Source organism: Pseudopodoces humilis, chromosome 5 (genome assembly GCF_049639895.1).
Source record: "Pseudopodoces humilis isolate 2021_Gansu_Grassland_sample_001 chromosome 5, ASM4963989v1, whole genome shotgun sequence".
Lineage (NCBI taxonomy): Eukaryota > Metazoa > Chordata > Aves > Passeriformes > Paridae > Pseudopodoces > Pseudopodoces humilis.
Genome location: NC_142204.1, coordinates 2,013,833 through 2,038,040, shown reverse-complemented (window position 1 = coordinate 2,038,040; position 24,208 = coordinate 2,013,833). Strand labels below are relative to the sequence as shown.

At 40.6% G+C, this 24,208-nt stretch overlaps 1 protein-coding gene across 26 annotated transcripts in view; it reads left to right on the top strand.

Moving 5' to 3' along the window:
* Positions 1-24,208, top strand: part of MICAL3 (microtubule associated monooxygenase, calponin and LIM domain containing 3) — a 170,603-nt gene that overhangs the window by 96,803 nt on the left and 49,592 nt on the right. For 21 of the 26 annotated variants that reach the window (XM_014259305.2, XM_088054966.1, XM_088054968.1 and 18 more), the window contains 5 exons: positions 1,421-1,528; positions 4,091-4,198; positions 4,840-5,026; positions 8,352-8,440; positions 9,540-9,627. In XM_014259305.2, coding sequence (XP_014114780.2) covers positions 1,421-1,528; positions 4,091-4,198; positions 4,840-5,026; positions 8,352-8,440; positions 9,540-9,627 — 580 coding nt within the window. The remainder of the gene's footprint in view (positions 1-1,420; positions 1,529-4,090; positions 4,199-4,839; positions 5,027-8,351; positions 8,441-9,539; positions 9,628-24,208) is intronic. The other 5 variants (XM_088054989.1, XM_088054987.1, XM_088054990.1 and 2 more) reach the window with 1 other exon arrangement.

The window sequence follows — 24,208 nt, the reverse complement described above, 5'->3', positions numbered from 1 at the left end:
GACCAAAATACTTTGCTCCTACCTTTTATAGCGCTCTCTGGCAATTTTTAAGCCCCTTTCTGAGGGTGTAAAAAGATTACAGCATTGTGATGCAAAGACAACAGTTATTCTTGAAATTGTCTAATTTCTGTATTGTGCAGAATTGAAAAGAAGGAGAGACTGAGAACACAAAGTAGAGGAAAACATAAAGTGGGTAGGGCAGAGAGGAAAAAGGAAACAGATGTTGGAACACTGCGAGCAATGATGGATTATGATGTGGGATTTAAAGGAAGAAAACAAGAAAAATACTAAGACAAGTCTTAGCAAAGTAAGACATTTTCGGAGAAGAAACTTGATTAAATGTTGATGTACAGAAAATTTTTGTATGAATAATAATATTAATTATAAATTGGGGAAATTGTAAAAGCCAAGCTCTTTTCCATTTTGCTCAGTGAATTCAATCTTGAGGTTGATCTATTCCAAGTGGTTAGAAGTAGCTATTTTCATGGGTCATGCAGATACATGACATTTAGTTTTCCTTTTTATAACTAAAACCATAATTTATTTTGCAAAGAAAGCCAGTTATTTTTTTAATGTGCATATTTTTTTTTTCTTTCCAGACTATAATTTTTAGGAATGCACAGTTTCTTCCAGTGCTGTTTGTCTGATACTTCCAACTTTCAATTTTTTCCTATTTATATGAATTATTTTTTGGGAGATGGGCATAATTATCCATAGAGATGATGATCACGAGGATATTTTAGAAGACAAAATTTTGGGTTCTCCTGTGAGGAACCAATTTCAGAAGGATGCAGGTTTTCAGTCTGTGGTTTATTCTTTGCCATTTGATAGTCCAGATCAGCAGATTATTTTATATTGATTCCTTCTTTTTTGGTTCGGTGTTTCTAATCTGCTTGCAGTGAATTTTAGGTTGGAAATTTGCTGTTAATTACTGGAAATACATACAAGCTAACTTCTTTCTCTTCTGTCCCCCAGGAGAGCAGACTTTTGGTATATATAGTTAAAATGTAGAAGAGATCTCTCATGGCCTGAAAGATGATCTTAGTGCCTTGGGCCAATAATAGAGAACAATGGGAGATACAGAAGGAGCAGAGGAAATCGATTTGGGGTCTTTGCCAGTGGCTTAGTTGGTTGGGTTACAGGAGGTTGGACATCTGTGGAAGTAGGTAACTGTTTCCAAATGGTCCTAAATAATGTAAAACCTAATAAAGAGCAAATTAAGAATAACTACACGGCGTCCCTGGGGAGAAAGTAAAGATACACTGGGTGTTTTTCTCACAGTTTTCCTATAAGAGTCTTTAAAAAATTGCTCTTGAAGGTAGCCAGAAAGGCCTGGGTTGGGTTTTTTTTTTTTAAATTTTTTTCTTCTCTCTTAGAAGAGAACACGTATGATTGTGTTGATGTTTATTTTATGTTTTAGCCTGAGACCGAGCCGTCTCGCCGATTCTTTGTTGACCAGTGGGAGCTCTCCCTTAGCCTCCGCTCCTCCAACCGCCCTTCCTCACCCTCATCCGACTCTCTCCGCCAGGTAGCCCTCTCCTGAGCACTCCAGGTGCACTCAGCTGCCTCTGCTTGCCAAGGACACCCACGGGACACTGGCACTGCTTCACCTGCAGAACCTCTGTGCTTATTCATGCCCAAAGGAGAAGCCAGAGGCAGCCTGTGCCTGGCACAGCTCGGGTGTTGTCAGCCCTAAAGCGGTTTGAAAGGAAATGTTTTTAACATTCCCTGTCTGTGAGAAGTTTGTGGTGCATCTCACGCTCAAACCAGGGGGTTTGAGCACTGATAGCCCTTCTGGCTTTGCAGTGAAGCTATCTGGTTTTGCTTGCTGCTTTTGTTGAAGTTTTGGGCTAAACAACAGAATGTGTTTGTGCATATATGGTTAATGGACAGTGTGAAATAAAATGTGCTTTTGCTTTTTGATAAATCACTGAGAATTTCGACTAGTTACAGTTGTCCTACGTAAACAGCAGGAACTTGATTTGACCTAAGCTGGAGCAGGTTCTTTGCCTCCTTTTGAAAATGCTGCAGAACATTCCATCTCTTGAAAACCATAGGAAGAAAGATAAAATGCTTCACTTAATACCCAGAATTAGGCCAGATGTGATATGTAGGCAAAAAACAAAACAAATCAGAAACACACAACCCCATATGAAAAATTCAGCAAGTAAATTTCTCACACCAAATAGTCCAAGGTACTGTGAGTTAATATTAACATACTCATTTTTTGAGCATGGAACTTCTTATGTGCTGGCAGAAATGTAAAGATCCTGAAGGATCTGCAGTTGAAGGTTTTAAATCAAAACTTGATCAGGAGAAATCTGGTTCAGCTAAAAGGAAGTTTTTCCCCTGGAAATGTTTGACCTCTCTTCTAAGAAAACTTTAAAAGCCTTAAAGGTCTCTGATCATTCAGAGGAAAGGGAAAACTCTTGGCCAAATTATGATTGCCAGTTAAAAATCAATGCTGAAGGAAATTTTAGAAGTGAGCACCATTTTAAATGTAATGTTTGACAAGATATGTGTCATTGAAAAGCAACTCTGCACTTACGTGTGTGGAACCTGGAAAACTCTGAAAGACAAATCATTTGTTATTTCTTGCATTTAGAAATACTGCAAGTGCTCTGCCTCTTGGAATGGAATCAGTAGACAGGTATAAATTCTTTCTGGATAGAAATAATCCCCCTCATTACTGCAGTGACAAAGAGCTTAAGGAATTAGGACTGTAGTGACAGCAGCAGTAATCTCTGGCTGAGCACTCCATTTTCATCATCTTTTTTCCCCAAAGAAGTACCCATTCTGTGATGAATTTCAGTTTTTGGGATGCTTCCTGCTGTTCTCGTGTCTGAACTTGTGAAGGTTTTACACATTGCTAAAAGGCTAACAACCACACCTATTAAATTAGTTATTAGTTGTGGGAAATAACTGCTGTGCTTCAAGCAAGTTCTGCTATCCACGTAAAGGGGGTTTTAAGATACAACTTTCATTTTGTTATCCTTGGCATTTCCCACTTGCTAGAAGCTGAGTGGCTCTCTGATCCTGTATGAGCTAAGAATCCAGCTAGAAACATTCATAATGCTGCTTAGTGTGGAAAAGGGAAGTTGCTTGGTGTGCTCTTAGCTGCTCTGAGTCAAATCCGTGGCGTTTGCGGTGTGATTGAGCTAACGTGGATGTAGCCACCTCATTTTCTTAACCACCTAATTCTTGCCAACTGTTGTGTTTCCTGTGAAAAACACTTCCTCCGCTCCTTCAGTGATTGAACTTGGCTTGCAGACACTCATTTGGTACCATCTAAGGTAACAGCTGACTTGCCTAGACTGCTGAAAATACTGGAGGGTTTTTAGATATCCAGAGTTATGGAGTCAGTCTGTGCCCGTGAGGGAGAAGAGCCAAGTCATAAAGCCGTGTTCAGGGTTGAATAAATACATGTTCCAGATGTATGCAGCTATGGCTTTAATGCATTGGATGAGGCTCTTCCATCTTTTTCCGTATAAACCTCCACATATTTTTAGTACTGGAAGAAGTAATATTTTTGAGTCTCTGTGAGTTCTTTAGTAAGGGACTTCTCCCTGCTCTGTGAATGCTCTGTAAATTAATTCTTTCCAGGTGCAAAGCATACAAATACACTGTTGTAAATCAGCATGTTGCATTAGATTCAGTAACATTCCTTCTAGAAAGATCTTTGTTTCTGATGTCAATTTTTCCTGAAACCTAAATTCCTAACCTATATTCAGCCTCATCTTTTAGAAGTGTCTATACTCAAGTTTCCAGGGGCAAAATACCCCACAGGTAAAAACAAGATCTGCTCCCTTCGTCATCATAGTATTTATGGAACTTAAAAAATGCAAAATGCAAGTCTTCCTGTCAGCTCCTACAGGTGGTCCTGGACTGTACTTGTGATTTCTGATGACACTGGCTTTGCTATTACTACTTGTCACTTTATATTGTCCACTGTCTTGGCATGATTTGACCCCTCTGCACCTTTTCACCACCTAACCTCTCATCATTCTAGTTATTTTTTTTAATTTGATTCTTTTTTTTTTTTTGTTTCCTTTTCTCACATCACACTTGTTTTATTCAACCCATCTGGTAGAAGTACATAAAGATGTACACAGGCGGAGTGAGCTCATTGGCTGAGCAGATAGCCAATCAGCTTCAAAGGAAAGAGCAACCCAAAACCCTTCTAGACAAGAAGGAACTGGTAAGACGATGTGCCGGAGATGACGCGTGTTTGTGATTAGATGTCGTGTAGATCTCCAGTTTTGTGAGTGTCCAGTTGTTGCACCACTGGTGGAACCTGTCGTAGCTTTGTGAGAGATTTTTTTGTTTCCCTTTTTCCATCCACCCTCACTCCTGCCCTCGTTTTCTTTGCCAAATATTTTAATCTAATGCCAGCGTCCAAAGACTGTGCATAGTGAATTGAGAAAGCTGTTCATAACACTTCTGCACTGCTGCTCCCTGGAGGAAACACTGCTTCTGGTAATGTAGGTCTAAGAATTGCTGTTTGAGGATGTTCTAATGGTTTTGCCTTTCTTCATAAGCTTCCTTAAGTCACTGATTTCAGGGTCACCATTAATAGTGCTGGTGTCCACTCATCTACTCAGAACTTGTTTTACTCCTGATAGATGTAGGCATGGCATCCTAGGACCCTTTTTCCTGGATGACAAGGTTAGTTTTTGGTGTCCTGGTTAAAACCGTGACTCGTGTCCGAGAACTGCAGCATCCACGTGTGAGAGAACCGCAGCAGCATCCAGGTGCTCCTGTACCCACACAAACGAAGAACATGACCTTGGTGTGCCATCTGGACACACACAAATTCAGCCATCCTTGTTTTGTGTCCAGGGCTCTCTCAAGAAGGAGTTCCCCCAGAACCTGGGAGGCAGTGACGTGTGCTACTTCTGCCGCAAGCGTGTCTACGTGATGGAGAGGCTCAGTGCTGAGGGCAAGTTCTTCCACCGCAGCTGCTTCAAGTGCGAGTACTGCGCCACCACCCTGCGCCTCTCCTCCTACGCCTACGACATCGAGGACGGTAAGGGGATGGCCTCCTGCCCACCACTCTGTCCTGGAAGCTCTTTTGTTGCTTGAAAGTTATTTGGTGAGTTAGGGAAGAGAGTAACTTCCATTCTCCATCTCTCAAGCTGTTGGAGGTTCACGGGTTCCTTGTGGCCAGGTAATGGTGGCAGAAGAGCAGCCAAACTCGTAGGAATTAATACAACATTGTGATGGTGCCTAGAGAGGCTCCCTGGAACAGAGGCTGGGCAGAGATAAAGGAATAAAGTGGATATTTATTAAAAGGCCTTCAAAGGATGCACCTTGGGCAGTGCAAGAGCCTGGCTGTGGCTCCACCCAAGATGGACCCTGGGTCATGAGTTTTCACATTTTTATAAGTTTTGATCCATTTCCATATTGGGGTTAATTGTCCAATTACAGCTTCAGGTGATGAAATCCCATCCTCTCAGTTTGCTCTCTTCAGTTTAGTGTTTACACTTTTTGGGCCTGAAGCTGCAGTGGTGTCCTTGGTTCTGGGGCTGGAAAAGGATTGTTTTGTCTGCCTGAGCTGTGAGGAGAACTTGCTCACACTTAATGTGAAGTTCAGAGTCTCACACAAAGGCAGTACAGAATCTGGAAAATATGAAAGCTAAAACTTAAAGCATCATTAACAGCTGCTAGAATGCAGGGAAACAAATAATAACTGGAGGCTTTAAAAAGCTTTACAGGCTGTGTTTGAGGGCTAGACCTTTTACTCTCCTCATTTGACAGTATTTGAATAAAACTCCTGAGTTTAATACCACTTAAGAGAAAATTACACGTTGGAGAGAAATGTGGTCAGCTTGTTCTTCTTGAAGGTACCGCAACTGTCCAACTCTGTATGTTTATTTTAGATGTAATAAAATAGGAATTTTATAATCAGGGGCTGTGATAAGAAGTCACTACAAGCTAAATTCTGTTTATATAGAAAAAAAGGAACATCAGAGTTGAGTAGAGGTAAGTCAGTGTTAGAGTAGTTACTGGAGATTCAGTAATGACTCATTTTCTGTATCTGATAGACTGAAGAGAGGAGAATATGATCACAAAACTTGCTGATTTAAAGAATCTAACATGCTAAGAATTAAGAGAAGCTTCAGATATGCACTACAAGTCTGAGAAACCAGACTTGTATGTCAGCAGTTCAGAAGCTCAGTTTATCAAAGTGAGCATATTGAAGGTAATAATTTGAGATCATCCATCACCTGTGAAAAGTGATTTCCTTGCAAGGGTAGCTATGTATTACAATCTTTGAGCAGTGATTGACAAAAACATCACATTTTCTGAAGAAAATGTATTAAAAAGTACTTCAGGTAAATGTTTCACATCTGCAGGTATCCATTTATTTTCTTACACAGCTTTTAATCTTTAATCCAATCTTTTTTATCTTTAATCCAATCTCAGGGGTAAAAGAAGTGTAAAATGGTGTAAAACTGGTGATAAGTCAGGTGCAGAAGATTCTATTTCAGACATCATGGTGCAGAAAACAAAATAGCAGGAAAGAAGTGTTTGTACCAGTAGTTTTCCCCACTGACTGAGACAGAGATGGAGTAAAAATTTAAAATTGATGTCACAGGATGACACTCCAAGATATTCTGCTGCAGATTGAAATTGATGGGTGTCCACTCTGTGTAACTAAGAAGAATCTTTTTCTATATACTGGGTAGAAAAATGGCTGTGGAAACACCATCTGGTTTAAGGGGCAAAAATAACTAAAATTGTGTATTCATAATGCATTATATAATGACTTTGAACTAATGGACTTGCTGGGTTGTGAAGAGTTGAGGAAACTCACCCATCAAACCAGACTCCCAGTAAGGAATAGAAACCCCTTTATTGCTTGTGTGGAAGGTCAGCAGACTTGGCAGGCAAATTTAAAGGGGCCAGTGGTAATTTTGAAATCAACATATAAAAGTAACATCTTTGTCAGAAATCAAAGTCGGGGAAAAGCATTTTTTTGAGCCCTGCTGTTATTTTGAGCACTCACAGATAGCTGGTTATCTGACTGACTGTTCAGCAGTAACAGACTGAGCTCCTCTGTCAGCTGTAGGGGCTGAAACAGTTTTTACCACCAGATTTTTAGTGATTCCCTGTGCAAGCATGTTTATGTTATGACCAGATAATTCTCAGTGAAGCAAACACAAAGCTTGGGAGTTTCAGCAGGCTAACAGCATTCATTCTGAAATATTACATGCCCAACAGTTGTATGTCTATATGAAGCATATATGGCTAAACAGAAATCTGTGGTGTCCTATCTAATGTAATTGCTGTGAAAATGTAGCTCATATTTCATTCTGAGCTTTCTTTGAGAGGGAAAAAAAACCAAAGCTATACACACATTGCTGCTGTTCATCTGTTTGGGCTGACAAGCATTCTGCAGCCTTCTGCAGTCAGTGTCTGGTTTTAGGCTTCAAAGTCTGAGAGTTTTTATGTAAGAGCTTTTCAGTTGTTACTCAGTTCAGACAATCTCAAAAAGCAGGTTTTGGTAAGAGTGAATATTAAGAAATACTCCTTGAAGTAAAGATTTGTAGAAAGATGTTTGTCACTTTTCATAGAGCATTTTGCAAATACCAGCAGAGAGAAAAGGCAGAGGTCAGAATATGTGTTGGGAATGCATTGCCAAAGCTCTTGGAATGGGATAGCAGTGGGGAGTGCTATGGGCTGCATGTACCAAGCAGGATACACTGATAAAGGTACAGTGGAAGATAATTATGAGGCATCAGTTTGCTGCTTTTATTAGTACCAGTAGTATTTGCATGATGGTATTGCTAATGCTGCTTTGTCTTCCTGACAGTGCTCAGATACCAGTGAAAAACCTCTCTAGACTTGTGGGGTGTTAGTAAAGCCAGCAGGATCACAAAAGGTCTTATTTGTGAAAATGAATCATTGTCCTTTCTACAAGTAGCCACTGTGCATTTTGAGAGATGGTTCTTTGGGAGTTAACACTGTCCTCTCCCACTTTCCTCTGCTGGTTGTATTAATTCTTGCTTTTTCCAAAAGTGCTTCTGCCAGCTTTTCATGTGATGATTTCTTTGTTCCTCACACACTGCCGCATTGTTAGCATGTGATACCACACAAGCCTGCAGCTTTGCTTTGGTGTTTGACAGGATTTTAAACTAAATGGCTGTCAGGCACCCAATGGAAAGGAGGCTAGTTACAAGCAGGGCTGGAGCTAAAACTTCAGCCAGTGTTTGTCTCTGCATATAGTGAAGAAATTAGAGAGAGCAACAGGAGTGGCAGCAGAAAATAAGTTGCAGTGAGATGGACATTTATATTGTGCTAAATTCCTGTATTCCTGTTGCTGACCATCATTTGTGTTTTATCTGCAGGTAAATTCTACTGTAAACCTCACTACTGTTACCGAGTCTCTGGTTATGCTCAGAGGAAGAGGCCAGCAGTGGGTCCTCTGTCAGGAAAGGTAACTCATTCTTTTTTGTCTAACATGCCACGTTAATAGATTTTGGTTCTTAACACTGGGAAAGTCTGTGTGGTGGTTTGGAGTTTTTTCAGAAAGTAGAAGAATTCAGAGTGTATTTAGTTGTTTTATATATCATGAAAGCTTGTAGTTCAACTAAATCTTATTTAAAAGCAGTTCCTCTACTTAGTACTGCTCTTTTCATGGTGCTTACTATAAAATGATGTGCTTTCCCATTCAAAACAGGATTTGGATTTGTTTTTCTTGTCAGCTGAAATAATTTCTCAGTGTACATTGAGACTAAATGAATAATGGTACCAGTTCTGGTTTTGCTTTGTTTCTCTATGGTTTTACTTAAGATGAAACAAATTGTTTGCATTTCCTTTGAAACATAAAGTTCTACCCCACTTGCATAAGATGCAAAGATCACAGACTTTCATTTCTGAAGGTCTGCTGTGTGTTAACAGGAACCTGCATGGAAAGACAGAATATCCCCTTTCCTATACTACCATAATGGAAGTATTTGTGCTGTAAATATAGGATGAAGAGACACTGTGTAATACAGAAAATACTTTTTGTCATTATAATCCAAGGCACCTAATTTTTCTTAAGCCCTTTTTCAGTATTTTTGCATACACTGAGTGAGCTACATGCTGGTTTCTTAAGTTCTGTTAAGCTCGCATGCTGCAAACTGCCCTTCTCCCTTAAATGATATTTTCCTTTGTGCTAGCAGTGGTGCCTGTCCTTCTGCCTGATTCTCAGGTTTTATTAGTACAAGCTGAAGCTGTACTCCTTTTTGGAAGGATAATAGATCCATCCCAATATGTGCCATACTTCCTGCCAGAACTAAAGACTAAAAATGGTACCTGTTTTATTTCCCAGAGGAGCAGACCTCAGGGATCTTACTGCTTGGACTTTCTTGGCTATCCAGTTTGTTTTTGAGAGCTTTAATAAAACCTTAAACTGGGAAGGAGCACGCTTGTTTTTCAGCCCTTGCCTTATGGCGATGATTGCAGGGTATCTCAGTTCCTCTCTCGGCGCGTTCAGTACACACAACAATTTGAATTTTAACGTGAATTTACCTTCCCCCACGTTCTTCCAGGACACCAAAGGACCTCTGCAGGACACCATGGCCAGCGAAGGGAACGGACGGGCCAACAGCATCCCCACCTCAGCAGAGAGGGCCCCAGGTAGCTCCGCTTCCTTCTTTAGCAGGGTGGTGCAGTACTCGCTCGGCCTCGTGGGCAGAGTTAGGGTGGTGAGCCAGCGCCTGCACAGCACAGTCTCCTCCATTGGGCACCACATAGCCCAGAACCCTCTGGACTCCTTTTTCATGTGTCAGCTGCTGGCATTTGGGGTTCCCTTTCTCTATGTGCAGTCAGAAGTTCTCGGGCAGATCCTAGGGGAGTTCTGTGGGCAGCCTGCTGACCAGTAAGAATTTATGTGACCCCACTTTGAGCTGTGTAACTCGTTTGGTTTTTGCGGTGCCATGTGAATTTTGTGTGTTACGTGGAAATCTCGATATATTATTTTGCACTGTGGCTTTGGGGCCTAGATGTTCTCAGTTCTTTCAAGGACATTATTTGAAAGAATTCCAGGAAAACACAGATGCTCGGTTGAGGGTCTCCTGTGAGCCAGCCCAGATAAAGAGCCCTGCAATGTATGCAGCTCGGTGTCAGTGAAATTTAAAGTTTTTCTGAAGCACTGGAATAGCTCACCAACTGTGATTTCTGTGTTTTCCTGAATTCTGGGTGTGGTTTCTCGTTCTCCCAAGCTTCTCTTTATTAATCTGGTACTTGAATGGGAAAGATCCCATTATCTTTGGATTGTGTCTCCTTTGGAATTCTGGGTGTCTGACAGCTAATGGGATTGGACTCCTTAAACCCCTCGAATTTCGTGGTGCTGGCAGGTCATGGTGCTCTTCCCTCTGCCAGCATCTGTGCTGCTCCTGGCCCTGGCTTTGGAAATGGGGTGGTGAATGTGTGTCTTACTGTAGTTTTCCCTTTTAACTTTGACATTCTAATTCCTTCTAACACGAGAGAAGTGTCTGTGCTACAAATGCTCGTTTGCCCAGCCCCCAAGTGCTCCTTTTGTGATGTCAGAAAAAGGAAGAAATATTAATTTCTAGTACTTGTTCCAGAGGACTGTGAATAAGCTAAATCAGCTGCTTTTAGAAAGGGAATATACTTAGGGCAATACTTTGAGAAAAGAATATTTTCATAGTGCCAGTTGAGAAGACCTTAACAACACAGGAGCAGATAAAAATCATGGTGTTCTTTGACTTTATATTGTTATACAAGTGTTTCTAAGATTGTAACTGAATGTAATCTGACAGAAATTTATCCTTAGTGTGTTAATTCTTGGAGTGTAGTTACTTTCAAGATTTCCTCTTTTGTGTGTGTGCCATTTCCATATGGCAAAAGTGAAAAAAGGTTAGGGAAGAATGGTATTTGCAAAATGCTATGGACAGATGTGTAAACTACAGCATTTTTTGCATAACTGGATAGATTTAAAACTGCTTTCTCTGAAAGAACTTTATTTTCTTGTAGCTTGGAGCATATTCTTAAAGATGAATAGAAAAATATATTTATTGATGCACAGGGCAACTGATGTTCACATAAGGTGTTTGTTTTGTGGAGTGAAGCTGTAGGTGATGGTAATTGGAAGGAGGAGATTTTAATCACATTTATCAATTAGTTTATCACAGCAACAGCTGGCAGAAAATCTCTTTTGATTAAAATCAAATTTAATTGCTTTTACAAAGGAACATTCAGCAATTAGCACCTAAATGAGTGAACAGTAGGGCATAGTTTGTGACAAACTTGTGTAAATCAGATAAAAATCAGCTATAAATCAGCTGTCTCCTTCTCTAGTGGTGGCACAATCCCATAGCAGCACTGTAGTACTTCAAGAGAAGCAAGATGGAACAGACAGCATTTTGTCTAGTGGCAAAACTTGAAATCTAGAGCTCCTTCTATTTGCTTTCTGCTTTTTAAAGCAGCATATAACTGTTGCATAATGTTTAGAGCTTTTGGACCTTTTAAATCTTTGCCCCTTGCAGTGCCCAAAATGCATTAGGACACCTTTCAGGCAGTGTGTTGTGCATTTTCTTGTGTGCATGGCAGAAATATCTTCAGTGGTAGAAGAGGTGAGCAGTGCCTCTGTTGTGCTAAGGAAATACCATTAGTGGCTGAGTTTTCTTTTCTTTGTGCAGTATGATTTAAGTAAACTGTGGAGCTACTGACTTAGCAATGGTTAAGAAGCAGGAGGAAGCTAAATGGAATGTACTTTAAAAACAAGCCACAGTGGCATTAAAGGCAGGTCAGTTCTCTGTTAAAGGCATGTTCTATATGTGCCTACCCTCAGCTCCTGTTCTTGCTGGGTAGCTAGGTCAGGAAACCTGTGATGGGTTTTACAGTTATTTATGGCTTGAGAAAATAAACCTTTTTGAACTACCAAGCTTACCTATACAGTGGAAAAACAGGATATTATTGCTGAATAATCAGGAGTCTGTAAGATTACCTCTCAGTATAACTCCTGAATTTAAATTATTTGTGTATATGCTTTCTTGCAAGCTTTCACTGTAGACTAGACAAATACCTGGAGCAAGAACCTGTCTGAGATGGAGACAGAGGCAGGGCTCTGATTCCCAGCCTCCACTTGATCCATCTGCTCACTCACCTAGTACAGGTCATACATCTGAAAGTGTTTTACTTCCTTTAAGGCAAGACCACCAAATGGAATTTGGCAATAGCAATTTCAGGGCCTGAGGTCTGAGCTAATCCTCAGCAGTGAGGTAGGTCCTGGTGTAGGGTGTTAGTTTCCTCTGAAAGGATTAAGTAAAAGCAGAAAAGTGTGTAACACTCTCAGGTTTGATATTTAGTGGCAATGTAAAGACAGCTTAGAGGGCAAAGGGAAGGTGTACAACAGTAACATCCACTGTTCAATATATAAAAAAGCAGCCATTTTTATATTTCATACCTGAGAGTTAAATTCAGCCCTGACTTAACAAAAGTGCTTGTTTCAGGGAGCTTTATGGTGACTCATGCAAGACCTGCTTTTTAGTAGTTGCCATGAAATCCCAAATGGATGTAAATTGCCTGGGTTTTCTCAATACATTCACTGCCCCCTTTGCTATACCACCAAACCTGTTCTAGCCAGCTTAATGCTTAAAATATATTCAACCACAAAACAGCCTTCAGCAGGTTTGGTCAGATGAGGTGAGATTGCTCACAAGAAACCCTTTCTTGTCCTGTCACTAACCTGTTTGGATTAACTTTGCTAAAGATGTCAGTCCCTGCCTGGGTGGCATTTAGTGATGGTTGCAGGGTTCAGTCTGTGATCAGTGAGTTGAGGTTCGTTCAGCTGGGACCAGCCTTTTTGGGAAGGGTTTGCTGCGTGGTCCTGCCCTGCAAGGGGAGGTTATGGCCAAAGTGGCTTCTGGAAACCTTCAGTGTGGGAAGGGGCAACAAGCTTTTGAGCAGTGGCTGCCATTCTCTCTGGGAAAGGGATGTTGGGGACAGCTGGGACAGCTCTTGCTGTGCTTTTGGTGTCGCTGAACTGTGGCATGCTTGTCGTAGATTCTGTAACTTTCTGTACCTTGTCTGCCTGTTTTTCCTCTATCTCCTGCATTTGCCTTTGTGCCAAAATGCTGCTATTGCCAAGGAAAAAAAAAAAAAGCCAAACAAAGAACTTTTGCTTTTCAACTGTCTCTCCCTTTGATAATCTGTAACTGCTGTGTCTTGGAATTTTTTTTAATATTATTTACAGTACTTTATACGGTTTTAATGTGCTTTTAATGCAAATGCTATTCTTCTGTTTGTTCTAAAGGTCTGTAAGAATGTTTCTGAATTTTCAGCTCTTCCTTGACAGATGGACTTGGAACAGTCTTTACCCCTATCAGCTTTATGATATGCTCCTTGGGGTGTTGTTAGCCAGCAATGTTTTGTTGTAAAATATTTCCCATTTCAGGCTCATATTTTCACAACAATGCATTTCTGTCCCTATCAGCAATAGGAAGTTCATAAAGGGAAGAGACTGCCCAGGGAAACTCACACTTGTACAGCAATAAAAGGCAGGTCATGAGATCTTTTGCTGTAGTTACTTGACCTGTGAAAGATTAAGAAATCAAATGTGATAGTATGAAAAACTGAAAAATGCAATATAAAGTAGAGGTACTGGGGCTTTTGCTTTAATACCACATAAATACAAAGTGTATATGATATAGGTATGCAATCTAAAAAGTTAAAATCCTCCTATGGATGTGCCTTAAGTGTTTTCAGGGAGAAATATTCAGAGCAAAGTCCTTCACAGCAGACCCTTAAACAAGTACAGGTGTATATAGCAAGCAATATATGTGACAAAATTCTTTTGCTGACCTGGAGAGCTAGGAAAGAGTGGCTGTTTCCTCTAAATGGCATGTCCTTTAAAATAAATTATCTGAGCCACATTTGCAAAAGGATCTTAAATGTCTGTACAAGTATAAGGAATATTTTTGAATGCATCCAATATCATTTGCACAGAATTCAATTTTGTCTGGAAAAACACAGATATGTATTTGTTTAGGAATTCTTCATAAACATTGCCTCTATTGTTCAGAAGCATTGCCTCTTCACCGTTCTGCATACATTGAACATGCCTTACTTGTGAAAATGATGTAGCTCAAAGCAATACTGTTTGCTGTGCAAACAAACATCTTGATGAAATCTCTTACTTGGTCACTTCTTTTCATTATTATTCATTCACTTTTGGGTTTTAATTTGCTCTAGTTTGAACATTAGATTAGGGAAGATAACAGCCAACAAATTCTGTGGCATGACATTCTGTTTGAGGTGCCTTCATTTTAGACCACTGAACGTTTACAAATACATCCCACTCTTTTCCCTGCCAAAAAATAAAGAAGAAAAAGGAAAACATTCACATTTCAGGATGGACCACCAAATTGGGATGAAAGCTATTTCCTCTACTAGAGTGCCTTGAATGTTGTCCTGTTTGGAGGAGCCAAGGCTGTGGGTTTGGCAGGACATGGCACACGAGACTGAACCCTTTTTTGGGGTATCAGAGAGCTGCAGAGAGATCTGATGGAAGATTGGCTTCTCTCTGGAACATTTACAATACAAACTTAAGAACCAGACCCTGTATTTTTATAAGCTGAGGAGAGTGTAGGGGTTGCCTGATTAGAACCAGGGTTCAGTGCCCAGTGAATCATCCCTCACTTGCAAGCCAGGAATGTGTTAGGATAAGTGCTTGACTGTTCCCAGTCCATCATGTTCTTTTTCAGTGTTCTTATCAGGATTTGGGTGCTTTTGGCATAAAGGAAAGGAGAAGGCTAAGGATTGGTGATTTGAAGCCCAGAAAATTTGGAATAGAAAAGGCATGGTGGGAAGGTTATTTGTCCTTAAGAGCAGGAGATGAAGCTGACTTGATGGAGTTTCACTGAAAAATCCTGAAAAATGTTTTGAGGATGGAGAAGGATATATACAAAATAGCAATGTGCTGAGTTTGTGCTCCTGGCTGGATCCTGCTAAGAACACTTTTTCTTGGGAGTTACTGGGCTCCCAACTCCTCCTCTCTCTCTCTAGCTTTCAGACCTGTAGACTTGTGCCACTGGAATATTTGTTGTTTGTATGTGTATATTCTGAAGGGTGATATGAATTTTTCTGGGCACTTCTAGAGCTTCATGGAATGTTTTTGTGTCTTAGAAAAATAGCATTAAGTTGGTGTGAAACAGTTGGATTTTTTTTTTTAATTGCAGAAATAAAATGTGTGGTTTTTTTGAAAAGTGGAATCTTAGTAATACTACTTTGAGGTTGTTTCCCTCAGAGAAAAGGAGGGACTGTGCATAAAATAAGTTCAGTGACAGATAATGCTCAAGTGAGATGATTTGGTGCTCAGAAAGGCTTCATGTCTCCGCTGTATAGTCCCTTTGAAGACTTTGATTTATGCAGTTGTTTTTAACCTGTTTTTGTTTTGGGTGTGTGTGTCTCTGAATTATGTAACACGTGGTTTCCCTGTTGCTGTGAAATTGAGATATTTTTTTGTTCAACTGTGTGAAATGTTTAAGGGAATAAATTCCAAACAAACTTCAGGTTTCTGAGTTTTTCTTTGTCCTCCCCCTTGTCCCTCCACTGGTTCCAGATGAGGGATGCTGCAGGGGATACAGAATTGGGGGACAGTGGAATGAATAGATCTAGCAAGTTCTAACACAACAGCCATCTGGGGAGCTCCATGGTCACTTCAAAGTACTACTTTTCAGGCTCTTTCTGTACTGTGGTGTTTTTTTAAAAATGTTGCTGTTATGTTGTTGTTTGCTCCAAGTGCAGGGCACACATTGCACAGACAGCATGACCTGCTGAGGACCTCCTTGCTAGATATTCTACTGCCTTGGCAAAGCTGACTTTGGATAGATGTGCTCTCAGCATTGTGGATTCACAGAGTTTGGTGTCTTTAGGAGGTTGTTTTGAGTGGCCAGAGGTCTTTGTCATGCTGTGTGGACAAGGCAGTCACAGCCATGGGGGAGCAGGGACACGTAGTGTGACAGGTAAGAGTCCTGACAGGCTTTGCTTCCTCTGCTTGGTGTAGCTCTGCTGTGGAGCTGGGATGTTTTGGTGTGATGAAAAGATAGAAAATGAGTAAATCCTCAGCTCAGTAGCCAAATCCTGCATCTTGTGTTCTATCTGGACTGTTGTCTTTTCTGAGGAGAACTCCACACAAGGAGGTGACCTGCCTTCCTCAAGAGCCTTTTCTGTGATGTTCTCACCATGACAAACAGACCTGGATCGTAGTTCTGAGCTGCATTTTCCTGCTCTCAAAAATACAATGAATTACTCTACATTAGAGACTTGCTCTGTATCTTTTCCTCACGTACTTCTCCTGCTTCCTACTGCACCACCCGCAGCTAAAAGCTTGATTTAACAGATGATTTTTGAAAGTTCAGTTGTGAATGCTTTTGCCCAGAGTAGTTACATTTAAATGGTAGGTCACAGAACTACAACCACAAACCAGTTCTATGTGTAATTTCCTCCTTTGGAGGGAGGTAATTGCTTTCTGCCTTCAAAATTGCCTGTAATTTTTCATTACTGTGTTAAGCAGTGCCAGTTTTGAGGTTAAGATGGGCCTTCAGTTCTGAGGAGGAGCCATGAGAAATCAGTGTAAAACTTCATATGCTGCTGCATGAACTAGAAATGTCATTTTGATGAACCTCTCCAACAGCCTCCACTGTTCTGTATCAGGAAAGCTGTTGACTCTGCAGCTACATATATACTCTCCAGAAATCAAATGTTTGCTTCATGAATTAAAAAGAAAAAAAAAAAAGAAGAATAAAGGGTGAAGGGAGGTGCATTTCTCCCCATCAGAGTAGAAATCAGATGTCCTTGCTGTACCAATATAGGAAGCCATGTTTTCAGCTAAAACTTGGAGTAACCAAGTGTAGCAGTGGTAGGAGAGACGACCCTCACCTCAATTTTCCTTTTAAGTTACACAGATACCTCGTACTTTGTGATTCTGTGCCTGTGGTTCTTCTCTAGTGTCATGACTTCTGTTACAAGGATGAAAAAGTGTGAGAAAGTACTTCTAAAATACCAAGTGAATAAAAATTAATACAAATTAAAACAAGGGAGTTGTAGTTTTACCACCTGCTTGTGATCAGCAGCATAATTTATTAAGATATGTAGTTGGTGATGTATCTTAAAATGCAAGAAATAAGGGGAGAAAACCAAATTAAAAAACAAACAAAAACCCCAAACCAAAACAGCACGAAAACCAAAAATAACAAAACAAAAACCTCAAAATCAAAACAAACAGAAATAATCTCAAGGGAAGGACCAGATAATCCAGAGACAGCATCAAAGCTATTTTCCTGCTTCTTTGATGTGCATTTATGAAGGAAGGTGAATTAATTTCTGAGCTGATCTTGACAATGTAGAGTTTAGCTTGGGCTTTCCAAACAAAGCTGGGCAGATGCTCTTTAAGGATGAGATGGCACTTCTGTGCCCTGTTTAGTTGCTTACATCTTCTCTTAAAAATGTGTGTTTAGTCTGACATTTCTCATGCTTGCTGTCATCCCAGAAGGCCATGTTTGCTTTTTTAGGAAAATTTCATAATCCTCCTTTCTGCTGTTATAGACATTTATCGGATGGCTTGAGGGTAGAAGTGTTTAAAAATAGGATTTTTTTTACCCAAGAGATGTTTTGAATACTTCTAGGCTGATGTGAAAACACATCAGAACTGATGTGTAAACTATTTTTAATCAGCAGTAAGTGTTTTGGAAGCTTTCTTCCTGGAACTGTGCCAGATTTTTAGTATAACTATCTACATATATAATTACAAAAAAATTCCTAGTTTTAGGAAAAAAATCCACTAAAATGTGAAGCTCTGGATTGGTTGGAATATTTGGTTGCTCTGTAAAATGTACACAAGAGTACCTGGTATAAATGTAGATTATAGAAAAGTATGCAACAGAAAGAAGGAGCAGATGTTGAACATTTTTGGGGTATGTGGATCTTTTACTTGTGGCAAGTATTCCCCACTATATTTTCCTCTAACTGCCAACCTAAGATTTCAGCCTGTTCCATTTGCAGCACCTGATAATCTTGACATAAATGGTAGAAATTAGGTGAAGACATGCTTAGTATCTAAATATTATCTGAGATCCAGTGATTATGGAAATCTGTTGGACATTCTCTCAGAGATATAATGGTTATTAGCTCAGTAGTTGAAAGAAGACAGCTGCTCACAGGTAGTGTTTTGAATCTGATCACAAATTGAACAGGAACCTGAAATCATTACATTCCACATTTTAATTATACATGATAAAATTTCAGTCTTCTGATGGGTTGTTCTTTAATGATCAAAATATTGTCCATTATCCCATGTGGAACTAGAAGCACCAGTTTCTATATAAAATAACCAAAATTTGTATTGAAAGATTTGAAAGAATGGTTTGGGTTGAAAGGGACCTTATAGATGGTTCAGTTTCCACCCCTTGCCCTCGACAGGGACACTTTCCACTAGACCAAGTGGCTCCAAGTCCTGTCCAGCCTGGCCTTGAACACCTCTAGGGTTGGGGCCTCCACGTCTTTGGGCAATCTGTTCTGGTGTTTCATCACCCTCACAGTAAAGAATTTCTTCCTGATATCCAATCTAAACCTACCCTTTTTCAGTGTAAAGCCATTCTCCAGTGTCTTATCACTCCATGCCCTTGTACAAAGTCCCTCCTCAGTGCTCCTGCTGGCTCTAAGGCCTCCACAGAGACTTCTCCAGGCTGAGCAACCTCAACTCTCTCAGCCTTTCCTCATAGGAGAAATGTTTCATCCCTCTAATCATTTTTGTGGCATCCTCTGGGCTTGTTCTGACAGATCCACATCCTTCTTACACTGGGGCCCCCAGGGCTGGATGCAGGACTCAGGTGGGGTCTCAGAGGGGCACAATCCCCTCCTTCCCCTGCTGCCCACAGTGCTTTGGATGCAGCCCAGGGCATGTTTGGCTTTTTGGGGTGTGAGTGCACATTGACAGATCCACCAACACCCCAAGTCCTTCTCAAAACCCTCTCCTGCATCAGGCACTTCTTCATCCTCCTAGTCCCTGCCTTTGCCTTCTGTGATTTGAGCCTGGAGCATTTGCCAGTGAAGATTCCACTGCTACTTTTAGGTGGAAATAGCCTTGGTTTGGCTTGGTGTGATTGGCACAGTGGGGATCACCTGTCTGATCCCTCACAGTGAAATGGGAGAGGCCTGCTACATACAGGTGGCAAGAAATAAATGCCACAATGAGTAAATGATACAAAGTGTTATGTAGTAGATAAAATAGCTGAGGCTCTCCTTGTAACATCAAAGGGATCACTCTTAGGATCATTACTGGACAATTAGTCTTAAATATTAATTTCTAAGTTACTTAACAAAAATAGAATACTTCACTCAAAAAGTGGGAAACCTCATTAACCAAGGTCATGGTGATTTTAAAATCTAGTGTGGCCTTTTCTTTTTTTTCCCTTTTTCTCCCTGCCTCATCCCAAGGGGTTCTTTGAGGTACCATACCTTGAATAGCTTCCAGAACAAAATGTATGCCTGCAAAGTAATGTTATTTTATCCTCTTCAGAGCCTTCCCACACTCAGGTTCTTTCAGAGAATGGAAATGAGGCCAGGCCACATATGATAGAGCTGATCAAAATACCAGGGAGAGAGCTCTGCCATCCTAGATGAGATCAGCAAAATGAAGAATGACTGGTAATAGGTTACTGATTTGCCAGTGCTCCTGAGTGATTAACAGGCTTAAAATCCCCAAATAATTGTAACTCTAGTACTGGAAACCAGTACTAGAAACCACTTTGGGCAGCAGCAAAAGCGAATTCTGTACAAACATAAAGGATTTTCCTGCCAGAAGAGATGTAATAAGGAAAATTGAGCTTAGCAGTGTTCCCTGGGGCTTGGATTAGGTGACCTAATAGCTCCTTTCCCCTGATTCTCTTCTCCACCCACCAGTGACAACACTGGCCACTTTCCAGGAGTCAAAAATAGCCATACTCTGGATTATTCTATACCTCTGCTGTAAGGAAGGCAACTTTTCTGTATTGTTAAACCACATACTGAACTCCTAACCTTCATTACATAATGCTGCTACTTCATGCATCTGCATATGGGGAACACTGTTCCTCAAACATAACTTACACTGTCAATTAGATGAATTTCTGTTTGATTCCAAGACAGGAGTATAAATTACAGGTGACCTTGATCTGTGATTCTGGCTAATTATATTAACTTCTGGTTGCTTCCACTAAAACCAGAGAAAGGTCAGATCGATGCAATTGCCAGCTGTTTCTAAGCTCAGCCCTAGTGATGCTGTAAGCAACTCTTTTGTCAGTGTCTGTTTTGGGAATTCTAGCAGTCTGTTTTAACCAAAATAATGGGGAGAGTGGGGCAAAACCTTGCAACACTCATAAGACAAATGTGTGAAATTTTCAATTTCAGTCCTATTTATTTTCACTATTATGAAGAGAATGAGCTTCCACATTTACGGACAATATCTGAGAATGGAGAACTTAATTCTAGCTGGACATTGTGGAATGTGTGGAGGAGGACTTACACCTTCCTTCATATGTTTGTTTCTGGGGTGTCTGTTTCAGAATCCCTTGAGTATTTTAGGTGTCAGCTGTTCCTATTCATATTTATAGTGGTTTGGGGCCGGGAGGCTTTCTGCTCTTCATTTCTTAGGGAACCAGTAGATACCAGCATCTCACTGATTTTTGTTTCATGTGCTGTTGAATTATGCTGGAAAACTTCTTGGCCAGCACTAAAAGTGGTTCTTTGATAACTCTACTGGCTACTTCTTCCAGTAGAAAAAAATCAGAGGGTTTTTTGATTAAGCACCTTTCTGTCTGTACACCTTAACCTCCCCATTTCTCTCTTTAGGTCCCCAGTTTGCTGGGGAGAATTTCTAGACTGATGGTATGAGGATGGAGCCTGACATGGTAACAGAGGTCTTGAGAATGTTGGTTGCTTGTCAATTTAAGGACAGTTTTATTGATCAGGTCCACCATAAGCCAGTTTGCCTTTACAATTCCCAAAAGCTTTGACTCAGTAGAATACATCTTTTGGAAAGCTTAGTTGCTATTTAGTGTTAGGATTGGTACATGTGCATTACAGAAGAATTTCAGGAGGGCTCTCTTCAGGTTTGAGCACATTTTGAATGCTGTGCATGGATACTGAGTATCTTACTTGTGAATAGACTTTGTTTTTCTTATCATCCTCTCCTCTTTGAATTCAGGCCTTTTATATTTAGCAGAATGTGTGATGGATCAAATGGGAAACATCAGAAAACTCAAGATGTGATGGCTTCATAGTACAGCTGAGTAATTCAGGCTTTCAGAGGGTTTGGGAATACCCATGGGTAGTAAGAGAGAAAGTTGAGGCATTGTATCAAAATAACACTGACATTTAGTGACTGCTTGTCGTGGCTTAACCTCAGCTGAGTACCACACAGCTGCCAGGAGCAGAACCAGAAAGAAAATAAAACTCATGGGTTGAGATAAGACCAGTTTGATAATTGAAACAAAGTGAAATATACTACTACTAACAACAATAATAATTGTAGTGAAAATGACAGGAATAACACCAAAGAACAATGCACAATGCAGTTTGCTCCCCACCCACTGACTGACTCCCAGCTAATCCCTGAGCAGCTATCAGTCCCTCCTGGCCAAGTCCCCCAGTTTATGTTCTGGCCATGACATTCTGTGGATGGAATATCCCTTTGGCAGTTTGGGGTCAGCTGCCCTGGCCACGCTCCCTCCCAGCTTTTTGTGCACCTGCTCACTGGCCGAGCATGAGATGCTGCAAAGTCTTTGACTCGGGGTAAGCACTGCTTAGCAACAGCCAAAACATCAGTGTGTTATCACACCAAACCTGAAACACAGCATGGCACCAGCTACTAGGAAGAAAATCAACTTTATCCCAGCCCAAACCAGGATACTATTAAGTATTTAAATACAAATAAATTTGTTCTTGTGTCGGTTTGAGGTGTTGCATTGCCCCTGTTGTCTTTGAGGATGCGTTTATCCAAATTCAGGGCCTCCTACCAGGAAATGTGCAGTTCTGCAGTTTGTGATGTGAGGCTGGGCAAACAAGCACCAACAAGAATGCTGCAAGTCTGTTGGGCTCTTGCCAGGGGTTTCCTGGAGGAATTTCCTAAAAGAGAAGATAAGTGTAAAAGGGCAGATGAATCCAGATTTAAAACTTTGAACTTCTTACCAACCCTTAAAAAATCCATTTCGTTTAACACCTTTCTGCAGACAGTTTAGAATTGCCATGTACATGGTTTATGTGTCTGTTGCTGTGCAGTACAGAAACTGTTAACAGTATCTAGATAAAAATTTTTGAGAGATTTCTTTCAGAAGAAATCATTTGCACTTATTTAAATGAAATGTCTTAATTGACTTACTGTTTGAATGTGTGCAGCATTTAACAATGAGCCTCAATACCAAGATTTCCTTTCTCCTTGTGCACACAGTGCTGGGCACTTCCTTACATCAAAGTGGATTTTTTTGTTGACTTGAAGTTGAGAGTGAAGTGCTTGGTGCTGTGCATTCTGGATTCTGTTTTTGGCACTGCCACCAGACTATTGTGAGATTGCCTTGCTGGTATTTAATCTCTGTGTCTGGACTTGTGCAGTGCCTCTACAGTACTCACCTACTTCCAAAATAGGTTTGTTTAAGTGTGCTAGTACTTGTAAAGCTTTTTGAGGCCCTTGGATGAGACGTGGGGCTGGAATACAAACAGGCAGTTAATGGAACTGAAGTGGGTGAGGGTGAAACTTCTAGGAAAAATCCTGAAACTCAATGTGACATGAACACAGATGAAAAATGAGAAGCTAAAAAAATACTGCTGGATCTCGTTTGCTGCCTTCTCTATACCTCAGTGATAATGTTTGCTGAATTGATAGCACACTTCAGAAAGCTTAACCCCAAAAGGTATTTCTTAGAAATTAATTGCAAAGGAATATGAAGACTTCTAGCAGTTCAAACTCAGAGCTCACCACATGACTTTTAAACTCCCCTGGAAAAGTTCCCATTTTCCTTTTCAGTACTTGGTCATAGGCAATGTGCTGCTGTTTCTGTAGGCTTTGTTTTATCTGACACAGTTCTCAAACAACTGTGTGGAGATAGAAGTAATTGAAGTGTTTGGAAAAGACAAGTGAAAACAAACAGGTACAGCATTTCACATTACCACAAAACCACAAGCTTTGGGAAATGCATAATGAAGGTTTTCCTGAGAGTGTATTAATTCCTTCCCCCTTTTGCATGTGTTTCAAAGTAAACTCTTTAATTTGAATTTCCATAATTCCCCAAGGCCACAGCTGAGTCTATGCAAAATACTGGACAAGAGATGACATGTACATCAGTCAGATATTAGGATAGCAAGCTAAGAAAAGCAAGTCTAGAGGTACTGCATGATTACTGAAAAATAGCTTCTAGTAAAATAGACAGGTATTTTTTTTTTCCTTTTGGGAAGAATTAATTGTTCTCAGATTCCCAGTTCTCTCCTGCATCTTCAGCATTGGAAGTGTTGTGTCAAGGAGGAACCTGGGCAGGATTTCATCGAGCCCATGTGAATAATGCATAGATTTTACAGAGCAAGGTAATACTGGAAGTGAATTGAGATGGGATCCTCTCTCAAGAGGAGCTTCCCAAACCTTCCAGGAATTGCCAGAATTGCTGGAATAGGACACACCCATGCAGGCAAGGAGCAGTTCTGTTGGGAATGTTATCTCTGATCAGACACTTATCATTTCAGGAGGCACGCTCTGTCAAAGCTCAGATAAATAAAGGCCTCTGGCAGCTTTCATGCACCAGCTCAGCAGCCTGTCCTGTTAAGAAAAACAGCTCCCTTCAGATGATCTATGTAATGCTCATGGCCCACTGACTTTTCCAAAGTAAAGAATCAGATTTTAAAATGTGTCCTATTTTGGATGTTGTTTGTGGGTTTTGAGCTGATCAGTTGATTGTTCAAGAAGCTACACTTGGCTTTGAGGTAGCTCCCCTCTCTGGATAGTAACACAACTTTACTTCCTGGCAAATGCAGCTACCTCAGCCCTTTTTCTCACTTGGGAGTGGTTGCTGACTTTTGTCTCTGATGCAGTGACCAAGTAGAAGGTCAGGTACTGGCTGAGTGCACTCTGCAGCTTTCTCCTGCCAGCAAGCTACAAAACAGCCTGGAAAATGCAGTGTATTGGTTGGAGAGAGGCAGCTTTCCCCTCCAGAAGAGCTGTAGGTTTACAAGA